This window comes from Rana temporaria, chromosome 12, assembly GCF_905171775.1.
Source record: "Rana temporaria chromosome 12, aRanTem1.1, whole genome shotgun sequence".
Classification (NCBI taxonomy): Eukaryota; Metazoa; Chordata; class Amphibia; order Anura; family Ranidae; genus Rana; species Rana temporaria.
Window position 1 is genome coordinate 95,936,152 of NC_053500.1, and position 20,458 is coordinate 95,956,609.

The following is a 20,458-nucleotide window of genomic DNA, read 5'->3' on the forward strand; positions in this document are numbered from 1 at the left end:
CAACCAAAACAGCTTGACATCGACAAATCCTTGGGACTTGAAATAGCTATGATACACAGTCCTTGCACGGTTAAAAAAAGGTTCTTATGGCTCCCCAATAAAGGCAAAACTTGTTTAAGCTGGTATTACTAGAGAAGTGGGTCTACAGCACGGACCAAAAACCCCTGGCAGTGAACAGTTATGGAGAATTGAGTAGGAGGCTGGCTTCATACACAGAGTAATGCTTCTGGTGGCTGCAGCGGTGACACACAGGCCTTAACTTTCAGTGCACAGCCTGAGGATGGGTTCCTGTCTTAGGATGTTTGTTCTTCACACACGCACGTGGTTACTCACGTTTCTGAAGCTGCAGGGATAGTCGTGTGATTCATTCTTCAGGAAGTTTACTGTTCTGTATCAGCATCTGTTGTACCTGTGACAAGCTTCTTGTAGACCCAGTCTGTAAGGATGTATGCAGCAGGTTGAATGATGACTTTAACAGACAGCTTACTCAATGAATAAAGACTCCAGAGTTGTTTTTCCAATGCTTCTTTATGCTTCAAGGTAACAAGGATATGAACATAGAGGCTTTTCCATAGGTACATTTCCAATGAAGTTACACAGCTCCCACACTCTGCAGTCTATTCAAAGCAACTAAGCAAAATGGGGTTTAGAGCAGGAAATGGAGGGTGGGAACAACCAAACTAGCCAGAACAGCAGAGGGGTAAGGATCATACCAAATAACATAGTAACATAAAATGTAATAACAACTGCTAGACAGTAAAGCTGCGTGGCAGCACACCTATATACTGCACAGCAAGTAGTACACCTATACCAGTCCTTGAAAGGACTTTTGTGGACCTGTCAGGTAATGATTTGTGTCACTACAGTCTGTCCCTGCTCTGCACACAGCAACCTGTCCCTACACTGACAAAAAGTATATAAGTGTATTACACCCCTATATACTGCACAGCAAGTAGTACACCTATACCAGTCCTTAACCACTTAAGCCCCGGACCTTTAGGCAGCTAAATGCCCAGGCCAGGTTTTGCGATTCGGCACTGCGTCGCTTTAACAGACAATTGCGCGGTCGTGCGACGTGGCTCCCAAACAAAATTGGCGTCCTTTTTTCCCCACAAATAGAGCTTTCTTTTGGTGGTATTTGATCACCTCGGTTTTTATTTTTTGCGCTATAAACAAAAATAGAGCAACAATTTTGAAAAAAATGCAATATTTTTTACTTTTTGTTGTAATAAATATCCCCCAAAAACATATATAAATTTTTTTTTTTCCTCAGTTTAGGCCGATACGTATTCTTCTACCTATTTTTGGTAAAAAAAAAAAAATCGCAATAAGCGTTTATCGATTGGTTTGCTCAAAATTTATAGCGTTTACAAAATAGGGGATATTTTTATTGCATTTTTATTAATTATTTTTTTTTTACTACTATTGGCGGCGATCAGCGATTTTTTTCATGACTGCGACATTATGGCGGACACTTCGGACAATTTTGACACATTTTTGGGACCATTGTCATTTTCACAGCAAAAAATGCATTTAAATTGCATTCTTTATTGTGAAAATGACAGTTGCAGTTTGGGAGTTAACCACAGGTGGCGCTGTAGGAGTTAGTGTTCACCTAGTGTGTGTTTACAACAGTAGGGGGGTGTGGCTGTAGGTCTGATGTCATCGATCGTGTCTCCCCTATAAAGGGGATGACACGATCGATGCACCGCCACAGTGAAGCACGGGGAAGCCGTGTTTACATACGGCTCTCCCCGTTCTTCAGCTCCGGGGAGCGATCGCGACGGAGCGGCTATAAACGAATAGCCGCGCCGTCGCCACGACCCGCGCAAAGGCAAGGACGTATATATACGCCGATCTGCCTGTCCGTGCCATTTTGCGGACGTAAATAGTCGTGCGGCGGGCGTTAAGTGGTTAAAAGGACTTTTGTGCACCTTTTAGATCACTATTTGATTCAATACAGCTGGTCCATGCTCCACACACAGCAATCTCTCCCTACAATGACAAACAGCAGAATGTAAAATGGCCACCAGATCAGGTCGATTTATAAGGTATGTCCATGTGCTGAAATGTCTCAATTGGCTGTCCTGTACCACCTGATGGATGTGTCATGGGTCAAAGTTCCTCTCAATGTAAAATGGCGGACCTCCACGAATATCGCCAGATGTCCGCCTGTTCAGCGGACAGCGGACAAGCAAAGTTCGTTGCGAAACGACCACCGGGCGAACCGCCAGGCCATCTTTCGTTTTCAATCGTCTTACATTGAATGTCATAAGCTTAACCCCAGTCATTTGTTTCATTTTCTTTTGGCTTACCAACTTTAACAGAGCCACATATTCATTTTTAGACAAATATATACAGATCTTTCCTACCTCCCTTACCACCCCCCTCTCATCCCACCCCCCTCCTGGTCTAGAACAGTGATCATCCTCTCGATGGGGGCACACGTGTCCCCCCTGCTCTCTCAGGCCCAAGTTGGGGTTCTGTATGGCGCTATTGGTCTCGCCTCGCCTACTTGTTAGGGAGGTAGTTCCTAAGCTTGCCGGGAGTCAGTTCCTTCCCTTCCCCCATACTTTGTCTTTATAAGCCATTTCCCTCATTGGATATTATTTTCTTCAAATTTTATTGGCAATTTTTCTCTTAACTTCCTCCAAATTTTCTTCCCAGCTATCGAATCGCACTGATAACTCTCGTTTTTTCTTGTGATATTTCTCTTGGCCTCCTTAATCTATGTGCGCTTCCAATTTTAATTGGATTTGTAATTTCTTTGTGCATTACTGGGTTAAATATCTTCTTTATTACTTCTGTTAAATCTTCATTTTGGGGGGCTTCGGGGACCCCATGGATTCTTAGATTTTTTTCTTCTGTCCCTGTTCTCCTGGTCTTTTATTTTATATGCCTGTTCCTGGTGGTCTCTCTATGCTTTCAATTTCACCTTATGCCCTCAAAAGCGCTTTATTCCACACCCACCTCGCAGGTGCAGTTGGCTTCTCATGTCTCTTTGCCATTCTTCCTAAGTAATGGTACTTGGCAGGGATGTCCCCTGTCTCCCCTACTCTTCATCCTCAGTCTAGAGCCCTTGGCTGAAGCCATTCACTCCCATCCAGACATAAAGGGGGTGGCATTGAGGCATCAGGAGTACAAACTGTCCCTATTTGCCGATGATATCTTACGAACATTGACTCATCACCCATATCTCACTCCCCTCAATCCACGCAACTCTAAACCTATTTGGCAGTATTTCAGGTTTCAAAATCAACCCGACTAAGACTGAAGCCCTCCCTGTTAACCTTTCGACAGACACACTCTCGACTTTAAAAGGAAACTTTAAATACCGCTGGTGCCCTCATTCGCTTAAGTATCTCTGTGTTCACCTAACCCCCTCATACTCTATGCTTTTTTAGGCTAATTTCCGCCTTTGTTCATTGAAATTAATAGATTGCTTAAAACATGTATGAAGCTTCCCCTATCCCTCCTTGGGAGGATAAATTTCCACAAAATGTCAGTGATCCCAAAACTGCTCTACCTCTTTGAGACCCTACCAGTAATGATCCCAATTAAAATGACTTCAACGGAATTTTCTGAACTGTATATATAGAATAACACGTCCCATAGGATAGCCAGCTTAGTTCTTCTTGCAACTCCATTAGGGTAGGTCTGGGAACACCGGATATAATCAAATACTATTTTGCCATACATCTGAGAGCTATAGCCTCTTGGACGTCCAGATGTGTCCTTAATAGATGGTCTGAGATAGAGATGAGCATTACAGTCCCTGCCCACCCCTGCTGCATGCTATGGCCTTCCTCTGACAAATATACCTCTCAGCTGCGTAGGGTTTGTTTAAATCCAATGTTGTTTGCACTTCCAATCTGGAAAAGTTGTTCTGGAAAATACTCCCTCTCATCCCCATGCTCTCCTTTAGAAAATATCTTCAACCCGGAAATCTCTGACAGTCTGTCCTATGATGCCATGTTACCCTGGACAAAATCTGGTGTATTTCAGTTACGCCATCTAGTACACCCAGTGACACGTAAACTTCTTACTTTTCCTGATTTGCAATCTAAATACAAACTCCCGAAAAACCTCTTCTACTCCTTTTTACAAATTAAACATTTCATCTCCACCAGAATCCCGCAATTGACCTTAACTAGGCCCACGGAATTTGAACTGTTATGTTTTAGAGGCCCACATGAACCTCACCTAATATCCACCATTTATAAGTTTTTACATGCTACTCCCCTTATCACAGAGCAAACTCATTCTTATATACGGAAATGGTCCCATATTTTAACCTCTTGACCACTGGGCACTTAAACCCCCTTCCTGACCAGACCAATTTTCAGCTTTCGGTGCTCTCACAATTTGAATGACAATTACTCCGTCATACAACATTGTACCCATTTGAAATTGTTGTCCTTTTTTTCACACAAATAGAGCTTTCTTTTGGTGGTATTAGATCACCTCTGGGTTTTTTATTTTTTGCGCTATAAAAGAAAAACGACCGAAAATTCTGTAAAAAAATAAAAAAAAAACTTGTTTCTGTCATATTCGCAGGTTATTTCTCACACACAGCATATGCATACCACGAATAACACCCCAAAACACATTCTGCTATTCCTCCCGAGTATGGCGATACCCCATGTGTGCAACTTTTACACGGCGTGGCCACATACAGAGGCCCAACATGCAGGGAGCGCCAACAGGCGTTCTGGAACACCCAGGCCAATTCTGACATTTCTCTCCTACATGGAAAAATCACAATTTATTTGCTAGAAAATTACATAGAACCCCAAAACATTATATATGCGGAGTATTGGGGTATTGCGGAGTATTGGGGTATTGCGGAGTATTGGGGTATTGCGGAGTATTGGGGTATTGCGGAGTATTTGGGTATTGCAGAGTATTGGGGTATTGGGGGTATTGCAGAGTATTGGGGGTATTGCAGAGTATTGGGGGTATTGGGGTATTGCGGAGTATTGCAGAGTATTGGGGTATTGCAGAGTATTGGGGTATTGCAGAGTATTTGGGTATTGCAGAGTATCGCGCAGGGTATTGCAGAGTATCGCGCAGGGTATTGCAGAGTATCGGGGTATTGCAGAGTATCGGGGTATTGCAGAGTATCGGGGTATTGCAGAGTATCGGGGGGTATGGCAGAGTATCGGGGGGTATGGCAGAGTATCGGGGGGTATGGCAGAGTATGGGGGGGTATGGCAGAGTATGGGGGGGTATGGCAGAGTATGGGGGGGTATGGCAGAGTATGGGGGGGTATGGCAGAGTATGGGGGGGTATGGCAGAGTATGGGGGGGTATGGCAGAGTATGGGGGGGTATGGCAGAGTAAGTATGGGGGGTATGGCAGAGTAAGTATGGGGGGTATGGCAGAGTAAGTATGGGGGGTATGGCAGAGTAAGTATGGGGGGTATGGCAGAGTAAGTATGGGGGGTATGGCAGAGTAAGTATGGGGGGGTATGGCAGAGTAAGTATGGGGGGTATGGCAGAGTATTGCTGAGCTGGGAGGGATGGCTGGATCTGTGACTGCAGTTGTCACAGATCCAGCCACAGCACTGCTGACACCCCGCGCTCCCCCCCCTCCTCTCCTCTCGCACTGTACCGAACGGTACAGAGAGGAGAGGGAGGAACCGGCGTCATCAAATGACGCCGGTTTGTTTACAAGTGATCGCTCCGTCATTTGACGGAGCGATCACGTGGTAAACAGCCGCGATTCGCGGCAATTTACCGTGATCCGTGATGCGCCGGGTCTTCTAGACCCGGCGAGCACGGACACTTCCGCGAGCGCGCCCCAGGGGACGCGCAAACGCGGAAGTGCACGAGGACGTCCCAGGGACGTCCTGTCACAGTAACTCGACCGCGCTGTAGCAGTATTTTTGCTATGGCGCGGTCGGCAAGTGGTTAAGCACACCCATCTGTTTACTTAAATGGAAGGAAATCTGTGAGGCTACTTCTAAAGTATCTAGATGTGTGGCCCAGAAGGAAACGGCTTATAAAATATTAATGTTTTGGTACAGGACCCCGGAATTTTTAGTGGCAAGGAAGCCGACACCTTCTGGACAATGCTGGAGATGTGGCTCTTCCTTAGGCACCCACTACCACATATTTTGAGAGTGCCCCATGATCACACCCTATGGTCTCGGATTCATGCCCTTTTGGGAAAGGTCCTGGGGATCCCTGTACCTCAGCATCCTATACACCTCCTCCTAGGATTACCCCTTCTGAAAACACCTAAACCCCTTAGGAAATTGATGGCCTTTATCTTACTAGCTGCTAAACGGGCTATACCCCAGTGCTGGGTTACCAACACTCCCCCTACTTTTACACAATTTCTGGCAGCCATTACAGACATTCGTAAGATGGAATGCCTTTACGGCTGTAATTGAAGACTCCCTAACTAGTTTTGACGCCATATGGGAAATGGGATTCTTCCGAATAGAACTCGGAGGATTCATAGGTTACTCTGAGTTCATGTGCTTGAGGAGCAGGTTATCTCGATCAAACGAGTGGAAAAAATACCACCTAAGCTATTGTTAACCTAGTTTTAATGGTTACTTGTCTTTCTTTTTCCTATACCATGATGTATTTGAAATGTCTGATAATCACTTGACACTTTATATTGTTCCCCTTTACACAAAACTTGTTATGATTATTCTTCATTGGGATTATATCCCCTTTGTTGACTCTCCTATGTGAAACTGTATGCCGTTTCTTCCTTTGGAAATATTCAATAAAAAAAAAATGATAACATATAGAAATCAAACTTACCTACACAAATTTAGAAGTCATCCTGTGAAAATAAAACAAATAAATCCATTTAATTCCATAACTGGATATATGGTACATTTTATTAAAAGTCTGTAATAAAGGTCTAATTTGTTGACATGACAACATGTGCATTTTCTTCACTGAATTCCCCAGTCAGGCATCAAAGGGAATTAGGATGACTGCAACCGGAAAACAATCAACTTCTTTATTGTAGGCTCCTTATAAAATCAATGAGAAAGCAGTAGTAACCAGTTTCACCGCATCCAGAGTTTACGCGTTGTCATTGATTTTTTTTAAGAGTCTACAATAAGTGTCCATTCACACTTGTGTGACGTAAAAAAATAGCGATTTCTATGGCGACTTTACAATGTAACTTTGCGATTTTGATGTGACTTTGTATGTGTGCGACTTTGTTACAACTTCGGCTTTGACTAGTGTGATCTTTTTGTTTTTGCTCTACACAGTCGCTAGACATGTGAAGAATAGAAACATTTGTTTTGCTTTGTTTGGTTTCTTTATTTTCGAACAAATTCCAAATTTTCAGAATGATTCAAAGTCAAAATCGGTTGAAAATTGATCGACCGATTCAAATTGTGTAGCTGTTAAGGAGCAGGCCGGGAAGTCCTTAACCACTTAATTACTGGGCACTTGAACCCCCTTTGTGCCCAGACCAATTTTCAGCTTTCAGCGCTTACGCATTTTGAATGACAATTGCGCGGTCATACAACACTGTACCCAAATTATATTTTTATAATTGTTTCCCCACAAATAGAGCTTTCTTTTGGTGGTATTTGATCATCTCTGCGATTTTTTTATTTTTTGCGCTATAAACAAAAAAAGACAGAAAATGATGAAAAAAAACAACAATATTTTTTACTTTTTGTTATAATAATTTTTTTTATATATATATTTTTCCTCGGTTTAGGCTGATACTTATTCTTCTACATATTTTTGTTAAAAAAAATCACAATAAGCGTATATTGATTGGTTTGCGGAAAGTTAAAGCGCCTACAAAATTGGGAATAGATTTGATATTTTTTTTTTCTTTTACTAGTAATGGCGGCGATCTGCGATTTTTATTTTTTTTGTCAGGCCTGCGATATTGCGGCGGACGTATCGGACACTTTTGACACAATTTTGGGACCATTCACATTTATACAGCGATCAGTGCTATAAAAATGCACTAATTACGTTATAAATGTGACTGGCAGGGAAGGGGTTAACACTAGGGGGTGAGGAAGGGGTTAAATGTATTCCCTGGGTATGTTCTAACTGTGTGTGGAGGGGGACTGACTGGGGGAGGTGACCGATCGGTGTCTCTATGTACAAGGGACACATCATCTGTCTCCTCTCTCCCTGACAGGACGCGGAGCTCTGTGTTTACACACAGAGCTCCACGTCCCTGCTGTCACCGCCGACCGCGGGTACCTAGCGGACATCGCGGCCGCCAGGCACGCGCATCGGCTTCCTAGCGATGTGCCGGGCACAGTGTTTCCCGGCTGTGCACCCCCAGCGGCGCGCGCGGGGAATGTAAATAACAGGACGTCCACCCGGCACTAGAGAGCCGCGCTGTGGACGTCTTTCGTCTATAGCGCGGCCCTCTAGTGGTTAATAACCAATGACGCATCAGCTGTCAGCGGGTTTCCCCACTGACAGATGAATGTAAACAAAAGAATGCCAGCAATGAAAAATAATGAAACAATACAGCATGGGGTCCCCCCCCAAAATCCATACCAGTGCCCTCCCTCCTGAACTATACCAGGCCACATGTCCTCAAAATGGAAGGGGTGCTTTGGGGCAAGGGGGCTCTACCCCGTTCACCCAAAGCACCTTGTCCTCATGTTGATGGAGACAAGGGCCTCTTCCCCAAAAACTTGGTTGTGGGGTCTGCGGATGGGGGCTTACCGGAATCTGGAAGCCTGCTTTAACAAGGGGGCCCCAGATACTGGGGGTACATAGTACACAATTTTGACAATTCCTTTATTAAAAGATAAATAAAAAAATGTATATATTGTGACAGGAAGTCAGGTAAATCTGTGGGTGTTGTCACAGACGGGACATACATTTCTGCCTTGTTTAGACAATACACCAATTGTTATTAGGCGTCGGCTGCAAAAGTAGCCAGAACAGGTCTAAGGGCGTTGGAAAACTTCAGCTGTTCAGAATGAGGCAATTAAGGCCTCTATAAGTAATCCAGAGGATCACCACTGATTGGCTGCATCCTGAGGCTTTCTGAGTGAAGGAGAGCAGTAGATGAAAGTCTTCTGAGGAGGTGATTGATTTTTCTGTGTGATAAAAATCAAAAAGACTATTGTTTTTCTGCTGTATGGCCAGCAGTGTCTGCCCAGCACTAGGCTGGGCCAGACTCCCTAGATAGGTTCCTGTGTGGTGAAGGTAGACGCCCCAAGTGGCCAGGGTTTATTTTATGTTTGATTTTGTTTATGCTGTTTGGATGCTTGCATTTGTTTCCAGCAAGATGGAAGAATAAACCAAAATCTTTGTTTTCAACCGTCTTTGACTGACTGTCTGTATAAATTCAGTGTGTAGTGAACCCATCCAGGGGGTCACACACCCCGCTACTGAGCTAACCCCTTACAATATATATATATATTACGCACACACATACATACTGTACATACATATACACTCTTGACCGCGTATTCTCCCATCGCTGCACTCCCTGCAACCTCTCTAAGGCCTCGTACACACGATAGGTTAACCAGAGGACAACGGTCTGATGGACCGTTTTAAACTTGCTTTAAATTTTAACCAATGGATTCCTAACCGATAGGTCAAAACCGATCATTAGGCACGAACCATCGGTTAAAAAGCCACGCATGCTCAGACTAAATTAGGGGACGGGAGCGCTTGTTCTTGTAAAACTAGCGTTCGTTTTGGAGATGGCACATTCTAAATTTTTTTGATTAGTGCCTCGTTTATTGCAGCGCATTTTTTTCTTTGTTCTATTGCTAGAATAAACACGTTGTTTTGCTGATGCTATTTAGACAGAGTTCTCCCATACTGACTTTTTTATTTTTGCTTGTGATCTCATGTTTTTTTTTTTTAGAAAGCCAGATCTCCAAAATAATTTTTTGTACTCCACATAATTATTTTTTTTCCCTTTTTCATTTTTTTTTTTTAAGTGTATTTTTGTGCGTGTACTCGAGAGAGGAGCCGGACTGCAGGAGTTGGGAGTAGGCAGACCTCCCCCAGAGGCAATCTGCCACCTTTCTCCATGCCCCGGGTGGCAATGGCGGGTGTGTGAGGGGGTCTTCCCACACAGCCCGCCCTACCTGCTCCGCTTTGAAGCCCAACGGGGCAGAGGGACTCCCCATAAGGGAGTGAGAGGATCTAGCCCGCTCAACCAGCCCCGTTAGTCCTTCGCCTCTCTTTTTAGAGAGCGCGTGGTCAAAGTGCGTGCATGTTCACCCAATTTCGAGTGCGTGCAAGTGTGGTGGTTTTTGTGGGAGGGGGGTGGGCGTACTAAGCGCAGGCTTACCTCGCATAGCACACCCACCGGGAGCCGGGCTGAGACCACCAAACTCAATTCACATGTAGCCGAGACCGGGATCCGAACCCCTAGCTGCAGAGGTGAATGGCTTGTCAGCGCAGTGCCAATCGCGTTGAGCCACCGCAGCTCCATAATTATTTTTTTTATTTTTATTTTTGAAAAAATTTCTTATTTTTTTTCTCAAGTTATCACAACAATGTTTTTTTTTCATCCCCCCCTCAAGGAGATTGTGTCCTTTGTTAATTACACATTGTATTTCGGAAATGTTTGATGGCTATTCACCAGAAAACACAATAGACAAGTATTTAACTTAAATTAAATTTCCATTTATTCTGGATTAAAAAAAAAAATCAACATGAAGGGCAACAATTGCACAATCAGCCAAATATATGCATGCGTTGGACACCAAAGGCACATTCCACCATGATCAATAACATCAGGAGTCCCTCTAATTTGGGGCACAATCTGCTCCCCAAATCCCAGAAATCAGAAGCAGCAGCAGCAGATGTCATGTACCCCAAGCTGAAGTACTACAACAACTTCAGTTTTATGCCAAATCAGCTTGAGGCCAGGGAATCACTTTCTGGTCTTCCTTACAGCCTTCCTTCCACGGCTCCCTCCACGGCCCCTTGCAGGTGGTGAAAATGTGGCAGCAGGAGGTGGGGACTGTGAAATGTATGAGCCGAAGCTCTCAACAGGGTTAAGGGGGGCCCTGCTGCCTCCTTAAAGCGGGAGTTCACCCATTTATGACATTTTTTTTTTTCTCCCATAAGGTTCCTGCTCGTTCGGTCTAGGGGAATCGGCTATTTGTAGTAAAATATGAGCAGTACTTACCCGTTTTCGAGCTGCATCTTCTTCCGTCGCTTCCGGGTATGGGTCTTCGGGAGCGGGCGTTCCTTCTTGAGTGACAGCCTTCCGAGAGGCTTCCGACGGTCGCATCCATCGCGTCACTCGTAGCCGAAAGAAGCCGAACTTCGGTGCGGCTCTATACTGCGCCTGCGCACCGACGTTCGGCTTCTTTCGGAAAATCGTGACGCGATGGATGCGACCGTCGGAAGCCTCTCGGAAGACTGTCAATCAAGAAGGAACGCCCATTCCCGAAGCCCATACCCGGAAGCGACGGAGAGGATGCATCTCGTAAACGGGTAAGTACTGCACATATTTTAAAATAAATAGCCGATTCCCCTAGTAAAAACGAGCAGGAATCTAAGGGGGAAAAGTGCCCTATAAGGGTGAACCCCCGCTTTAATGACCCGCAGTGACTCCTCCTCCAGCTGGGTCATGCGCCTTTTTTTTTGGTGGGCGCATCTGGAGGGGAGGCACCTGTGATACAGTGCTGCCACTGGGCCCGGGCACCTGCTGATTGCCACTTGGCCCAGCCTCCTCCTGGCTGCCACTCACCCCTTCCTCCTCCTGGCTGACACATTCCGGAGCCTCCTCCCTCGCTTGGCTGATCTCTTCCTGTGTCTAAAAAAGGGACATTTTTTTTTTTGGCTTTATCAAGCACACACATTTCAAAGCTCATGACACATTTTTTTGTTTGTTTTTTGGTAAATTGAACAGACTCTCATTCTGACCCCTGCATTTGGCATCCCTGTCACTATATTTTCTGCCCACGACTTTTGTTTGGGTTTTCAAGCTTTCCTTTTGGTTCAAAAAACATCTCGTTAAGCAAAAAAAAAATTGAGGCCAAGAAATATGTTGTAAACTACTATACCTGACTGCAGATGTTCAGATCTGGCTACCCAATCTCAGCCAGCTCCGCGACACCCTCTGCAGGGGTGGGGGGAACAGTGGAAGGAACGCTGGAGGGAGCGGTGGAGGGAAGGGTGGAAGGAAGACTGGAAGGTGATTATCTGGCCTCGATCTGATCGTCCAGAAAACGGAAGTGTTTATAGTACCACAGCTTGGGCTCCTGTACTTCATCTGCTGCTGCTCCTGACTTCCGAGAAGCATGGAACTGTATCACATGCTTCTTGTAAGCATTCCTCATGTTATTTATTTTATTGCTTATCATGGTGGAAGTTAGCTCTGGTATCCAGGTCTGCATATAAGTGACCAATTGGTCAATTGTTGCCCTTCGAACATTCTTGTTAGAATAGGATGGATTTCTGATTTCCCACAGGTTTTTAAAAGTTCAATATTTGTAGATGAATCGCATCATATTCTCGGGGTAAAAAATCCTCTGCCAGGGCCCGTTGTCGCTCATCCATTTTTTGCAGCTGGTCAGCAAGGTAGGTGCTGTAGCGCTCAACAGGGTTAAGGGGGCCCTCATGATGGAAGCTGCCTCCCTATTGACCTGCATAACTCTTCCTCCAGCTGGGACATGCGCCTCTGTCTTTTTTTTGTTTTTTTTCCAAAAAAATATGGTCTGGCATAGCAATGGCCCTCCTACCAGTGAAGTACTCCATGTATAGATCACAGGCATCTCAAGCAGTTTGGGGGGCCAATCCAGTACGGCCAGTGTCCAGGCCAGTCAGGTTCTCAGATGATTGTCTGGCCTCAGGCCAAAATGTTTGAAAGGTAGGTCTCTGAATGCCTGCGCAAATAATTAAGAAAAATGCAGCAGGAAAAATGACAGTGTTCAGTTTATTTTTCCGCCATGTGGATGGCTGTCTGGAACAGGCGGGAGAGTCTGGCCATTATCCCGAAGGCATTCTCGACAAACCTCCGGGCTCTGGCCAGCCGGTAATTCAAAACCCTCCTCTCCGGGGTGAGAGTCCTCTGGGGAAACGGCATCATGAGGTGTGGTACAAACCCGAAAGCTACATCCGCGACAAAAAACACAAAAGGGAGTGCCTCTACATTGTCTTCATCCCGTGGCAGGGCCAGGCCACCAGTTTGGAGATGGTGGGCAAACTCCATCTGCGCAAAGACTCCACCATCGGACATCCGGCCGTTCTTCCCCACGTCCACATACAAAAACTCGTACTGTGCCGACACCATCAACACAATACTATGAAAACCTTTGTAGTTTAAATAGTATTACCCCGAACGGGGTGGCGGCACTATGCGGACATGTTTGCCATCTATTGCCTCTCCACAGCTAAAGAAGTCCTACCGCTGGGCCAATTGGGAAGCCACAGTCTGCCATTCCTGTGGCGTGGAAGGAAACTGTGGAGTCAAACAAAAATAAAAATGATTACTTTGGCACAAAAACAATGCAATCGCAATACAAAAGACATCCTTGTCCAACATCAGTATAACATTTATTAGTGGAGTGCCAATTTCATGCCCAAACTAAAATAGGCCCAATTATCAGACTCCTCACCCCTCTGATGGGCCATTAAACATTTTAAGGGGGGGTGTTTCTAGCCGAGTTTGGGCCCAGAAAAATAAACCCTCTAGCACTCTGCCAAAATGGAAGGAGAAAAAAAACATTGGGACACATTTTAAGGGGGGGGGGGAGAACTACAATGGAGCAGACAAAGGAAACAGACTAGGCTAGGTGTGTTTGGGCCTAGGATAGCATGCTGGACAGGTTAGTGAACGGAAATATGCATGTAGGCCAAAAAAGGAGCATTCAAAAATTATAACATGCATGGGGACAAAGGGGACATTCACAGCATATTACAATCATGGTAATTAGGAAACGATGCAAGAAATACAAGACATTAGCATACATTTAAGACATATATAGATTGTGATGTGAAAGGAGACAACTTACCTTTAATATAGACCTTCTGTATCACTTGTATGATGGAAGAACACTTAAAGCAGAAAGCAAACAAGTACAGCAAGGCCTGAAAAGAACGAACTGAAAAACAGAAATCGAGCAGACAGGAACGCACTGCAAAACAGATACGACCTGACTGCAAGCACTGAAAAACAGATACGAACCCACAAGCACAAACTGAACCTGTGAAAATGATCTGCAAAGCATGGAGACTGAAAAGCGCAAATCCGCTCGAACCAAACTTTTACTAACACGCGGTAACACGGAATCAGCAAGAGCAGCCCCAAGGGTGGCGCCATTGCATATGACCTTCCCCTTTATAGTGCCGTCGTACGTGGTTTACGTGACCGCGTTCTGACACGAACGGTTATTTAACCGATGGTGTGTGGGCGCGACGGACCATCAGTCAGCTTCATCGGTTAACCGATGACAACTGTCCATCAGACCGTTCATCGGATGGACTGATCGTGTGTAAGAGGCTTAACACCCCCTTTCCTCTCTCGGAACACAAACTTATCCATTTCACACTCTGGTCTCCTACCTCCCATGCTGCCAACCCACAAACCACTACCCACAGAAACATTCGTATCCTCAACCCTTACCTTCTTCACTCTGCTACTGACGGCCTTTACGACAAAATCGCACCACTGTCGTGCCCAGACCTAACCAATTCCATCGACAACAACACGTTGTCATCCTCCCTAGATGTTCTTGCTCCTTTTTCTACACGCAGAACCAGGCCCCATCTGCCACAACCCTGGCAAACCAACGACACCAGAAGACTCGAGAGACGCAGCCATGCTCTTGAGCAAGCATGGTGAAAATCTTAATCCCTGCAAGTCCTTACCCTCTACAAATCTGCCCTTCTCAAATACAACTTCTGACTCCACACTGCTTAACAAACCTACTACAACAATTTCATCAAAACCCTCTCATCCAAACCTTGTCAACTCTCTTCTACCTTTAATTTCTTACTTCACCCCCACTGCCCCCACCCACCACTTTGTTTACCGCACAACAGATTGCCAACCATTTCAAAAGCAAAAAGCGACACAATTCGCAAGGGGATATTCAGCATTTAAATTCCTCCCCTTCCCAACATATCAGGTCCAACACCACACTCAATACTCTCCTCCTTCTGCCCATTTACCACTGATGAAGTTGATAAACTCCTCTCCATGGCCCACCTCACCACCTGTCCCCTCACAATTACTGCGACCACCTTCCTGCCCTATCCTCAACTCCCTAACCCACATCTTCAACCTCTCCCTCTCCTCTGGCACCTTTCCTTCCCCACTCAAACATGCACTGGTTACCCCCATACTTGAAAAACCCTCACTAAACCCCACCTGTTTGAATAACATAAGACCCATCTCCCTGCTTCTGTTTGCCTCCAAGCTCATCGAACACCTTGTCCATAACTGAATGAGTCGATACCTCACGGACAACCACTTTCTCGACCCCCTACCGTCCGGCTTCCGTCCACAACATTCTACTGAAACTGCCCTACTAAAACTTACCAATGATTAGGCATGTGCAAAAGGGAAAATTTTGTTTCGTTTTGTTTCGTTTTAATTCGTTATTTAATTAATTTCGTTAAGTTAGGTTCGTTACGTGTTAAATTTGTTTTCGGAACTCGTTCGTTTTCGACCGAATTTCGAAAAATCCGGTCGAATTCGAAAGTATTTCGACCGGATTCGACAACAAATAGTCTCTTTTCGAATATAATTTCGAAATTCGATCGGAATTCGAAAAAAAAAAAATTAAAAAAAAAAAAATTTGAATTCCAAATCGAAAACCCGCGGACGAAATTCGATCGGAATTCAAAAAAAATAAAAATAAAAATTTGAATTCCGATCGAAATTTCGTCCACGGGTTTTCGATTCGGAATCGAAAACGTTCGTTCGGATTCGGTAAATTCATTAATATTGCAATTCGGGAATTCGTATGCATCCGAATGTCCGAATAATGAAAAATTCGTCCGAATTTCGATTCGGAACGAAACGAAATGCACATGCCTACCAATGATCTACTAACTGCTAAAACCAATGGCCATTACTCCTTACTCATACTCTTATGCCCTGTACACACGATCAAAATTTCAGAACGTAATAAACTCCAACAGAATTTTCAGTCGGAATTCCGTTCAAGCCATCTTGCCTACACACCGTCAGACCAAATTCCGACCGTCCAAAACGTGGTGATGTACAACACGTACGACGGCACTATAAAGGGGAAGTTCAAATCCAACCGCGCCACCCTTTGGTGCTTGTGGGTTCGTATTTGTCTCTCAAGGCATGTAGTCAGGTTGTATCTGTTTTACAGTGCATTCATGTCCGCTCGTTTCTGTTTTTCAGGTCGTTCTTCATAGGACTTTCTGTTCCTCAGTGCGTTCTGTTTAGTTTGTTCTGACCAGCCGACCGGTTTAAAGCCATGTTAGAAGTACGTTCTTATTGTCGAGTTTGTGCTGCGTATGGGCTTGGTGTTGGGGTTAATGCTTTGACCCAAGCTCAGTCCATGAACAGGGTGAGGAGGATTTCATGGACAAAGAATTGGTTGCTCCAGCGGGACCAATTCTCTCATATGACTTCAGAATTTTTTTCCGGATGACGGACCCAGTTTTTCACCGTCTGTTGGATTTGCTGTCCCCCTATATCACAAAGCAGGACTCTGGGGATCATTATCCCAAAAACCTGTTCTGCCATCATTCGCGTCCAGCAGAAGGACTATATTAAAAGGTAAATGTTCTCCTTTAACATCACATTCTATGTATTTATTGTTTGCTAATGTAATGTATTTATTTCATCATTCCCCAATTACCCTCATTGTAATATGCTGTGAATGTCCCCTTTGACCCCATGCATGCTGTAAGCTTTTAATGATCCTTTTTTGGCCTACATAAATATTCGCTAACCTCCATAATGCTTTCCTGGGCTCATACACACATAGCCTGGTCACTTCCCAATGTATTTTGTCTGCTCCATTGTAGTGCTTTACCCCCCCCCCTAAAATGTCTACAAATGTTTTTGTTCTCATTAAATTCAGGCAGAGTGGCAGAGACTTTTTTTGGAGGGCCCAAACTCAGCTAGAACCCCCCCCCCCCAAATGTCTACTAATGTTTTTGTTCTCATTAAATTCAGGCAGAGTGGCAGAGGCTTTTTTGGAGGGCCCAAACTCAGCTAGACCCCCCCTAAAATGTTTCCAATGGGCCATCAGAGGGGGTGAGGAATCTGATAATTGGGCCTTCTATTTTTGTCTTTAAATACTCCTTAAAATAAATGTTATACTGATGTTGGCCAAGAGTGTTTTTGTGTAATCTGCTTGCAATGTTTTATGTGCAAAGAACTAATTTGCCCAGCGGTGGGACTTCCCCAACTGCGGAGGGGCAATAGATGGGAAGCACATCCACATCGTGCCACCATCCCATTCGGGGTCATACTATTACAACTATAAAGGTTTTAATAGTATTGTGTTAATGGCAGTGGTATAAGCATAATATGAGTTTCTCTATGTGGACGCGGGGAAGAATGGCCAGATGTCGGATGGTGGTGTGTTCGCACAGATGGAATTTGCATGACGTCTCCAGACTGGTGGCCTGGCACTGCCACCTGATTAAGACAACGTTGAGGGCCTTACATTTGTTTTTATTGCTGATGAGGCTTTTGGACTGGGACCACAACTGAGGAGGCCATTTCCCCTGAGGACCCTCACCCCGGAGGGTTTTTAATTACCGGCTGGCCAGAGCATGAAGGGTTGTTGAGAATGCCTTCGGGATAATGGCCAGCCGGTTCCGCCTGTTCCTTACCTCTATACATATGGCGGACTACAAAATTAATCATATTGTTTTCTCCTGCTGCATCCTGCATAACTTTTTAAGGAGAAATGCACAAAATTATCTCGCAACAGTTGGGCCTGAGGCTGGACTTTATGATAATACCCTGATGGGCCTGGATACTGGCCATACCAGGTTGGCCCCCCAAAATGCTTGTGAAGTGCGGGAGAAATATGTTGAGTACTTTACGGGTAGGGGGGCCATCACTATGCCAGACAATCTCTGATTTTGTTTGAAAAAATAAAATAAAAATTTCTGTGAAAAGCTAGATTTGGCATTATTGCTTGTGTTTCTTGTATCTGTCTCCCAGGTTCTCCTAGTGCACTTTAAATGCCAAGTGGATTTATCTTTAGTAAAGAACCACCATAGTCACTGTAAACAACAACTTAATTTTAAAACTGGTATTGAGTATAGAAAGAAGAAGCCCTCCTACCACAGTTGTGGCCAAGGGGGACAGGAGGGGGGGAGGAGCCACGCAAGATGGCGCCAGTCAGCAGTTGACCGCTGAGACTCTCGCTCCCCGACTCCATCCCCGAGCAGATGGAGCCGATTGATGACTGAATGAAATGACCTAGACTCAGACCAGGATTCGATGCACCTGATGGAGAGAAACTTTCCCAAGCCCCTGTACATGTGGAGCTAGCAGAGAGCGTGAGGAGAACGTCAGGAGAACCCACTCTATTTTCCACTTGTTATTTCCCTGAGCTACCCCCGGGGACGAACCGGATCCATTGTGTTCGTCCAGCATCGGCATCGCACCGGCACCCACAACAGCTTTCTGCCTGGTTGGGGCTGAGGCTTTGGCTCCGATTTCTGAGCGTGGCGGAGCATGGCGGAGGCATAAGGTACAGCGCAGTGCTGGGCAGTGTGGTACGATAAGAAAGAGTGGAGAAAAGGGGGACCCCAGATGGACTGAACACCTAGTGTCCCCGAAAGCCAACGTACCTGAGGTCCAGACGCCGGCGTGCACGGGGTGAGCGACCCAGGTGTGAGAAGTCTAGGAGAGAAGCCTGCAGACGTCTGTGTGGAGGCTCCAGGAGGCAGTGTAGTGAGGGCGTTGGGACAGCGGCTGAAGCCGAACGCTGCTGAGCTGTGCTGAGCTGCACATCACGGTCGGAGGCACCCAGAAGAGGACCCCGGAGGTGTCCAGGAGATCACATTAAGCAAGGAAGCCAGTCCCCCCTGGATGGTGAGCGGTGTATCTTAGAAACTCAGAACTACAGGATCTGGTAGGAACATCATGTGATAGTCTATGATGACTTGTTGAGGGGGTAATTTGCCTATATGAGAAAAACTAGAAGCCTAAAGAACTTGCTTGATTGATTGTCGGGTCGGACAAAAAAAAAAGCCCCCATTGAGATCTGAGATATTGCTATGTAGCGGTTGCCTCTCAGTGAGCAGAGAGATGTAGCAATTAAGGGGTGCCTTAAATAAGTCAAATCTGAAGAAGTTTGGGACAATTGTCTAACGTTAATATACAATACAATATCTCAGAGAGCTCACCCCAGAGCTGAGCTAAGCAGGGGTAGAGGCACAGAATCAATATATCATAGCAAATGACTAAATGATTAAAGAGGCCCGATAAACAGGGGGAGAGGAATAGAGAAAAGGCAGAAACAAATAACCAACAAATAAATAACTAAATACTAGACCACGGAGCGAAGGAATAAAAAAATGGTGAAGAAGGGTCCAAAAGTTACAGAAAGTGGGAAAGGGAACTCCATAAAGTCGTATATGGTGCAAGAAAAAGTAGATCAAAGGGTAGAACAAGAGGTGGAGGAGATGGAGGGACTTATCCCCCCGGTAAAAAGTTTAACAAATGGAAATCTTAATAGGGAGGAAACAAAATCTCCTCAAGAAGAGCAACAACAAACATCTGAGGTGGAGATTAGAGGATGAATGGATAATTCCCAAATGCCTTCTACCAAACAAGACATGGCTGAACTGATGAAATATTTGGAATGTACGATTAAAGGCGAATTAAACGCAACCAGAGCAGATATTAAAGGTGTATTAACACGAGTTGAAGAATCGGAAGTGCAATTGGATGAACATAAAAAAGCTATCTTGGAATTACAGGAAAGAGCTGATAGGGACTGGATAGAAATGAGGAATCTTGGATATAAGCTGGAGGACCAAGAAAATAGAAGTAGACAAAGCAATCTAAGGGTCCGAGGCCTACCAGAATCGGTAGAGAATAAAGACTTTAGAAGACGTGATTCGGGAAATATTTAATAAAATAAGGAAAAAAGAAGCCAAAATGCCGCTAGCTTTTGATAGAATACACAGAATACAGAAATCTACGAAAGCTCCAGCTGAAACGCCAAGAGACGTAATAGTTAGATTCTCCCAATATAAGGATAAACAACAAATTCAATACGGTATGAGAAATAATGAAGATATTGAATACGGAGGATCAAGATTGCTTCTCTTTGCGGATCTTTCACAAGAAACACTGGCCCGAAGAAGAGCTTTGAAACCTTTGATTAATCAAAGAATTCTGTACCAAGATGGAATTGCCATATATCAATATAGAAAACTGGGGAAAAAAACCTCAAGAATGGGGAAAGCTTAGGAGTCAGACATGGAACAAAGTATAGTGGAAATAGAGAGGAGAACAAATAAAAGGGTAGCGGACAGGTAGAGTCTTAGAGTCTGGGT

The 20,458-nt window shown here is 44.8% G+C and overlaps 1 protein-coding gene across 3 annotated transcripts in view; it reads right to left on the bottom strand.

The window, feature by feature from the left end:
• The window catches only part of PTGES3L (prostaglandin E synthase 3 like), a 318,513-nt gene that overhangs the window by 93,473 nt on the left and 204,582 nt on the right, over positions 1 to 20,458 (bottom strand). Inside the window, exon 7 of one of the 3 annotated variants that reach the window (XM_040329759.1) lies at positions 6,779 to 6,800. The exons of 1 other annotated variant lie outside the window; for it this stretch is intronic. In XM_040329759.1, coding sequence (XP_040185693.1) covers positions 6,789 to 6,800 — 12 coding nt within the window. In that variant the 3' untranslated portion in view covers positions 6,779 to 6,788. The remainder of the gene's footprint in view (positions 1 to 6,778; positions 6,801 to 20,458) is intronic. One more of the 3 variants, XM_040329760.1, reaches the window with a different exon arrangement.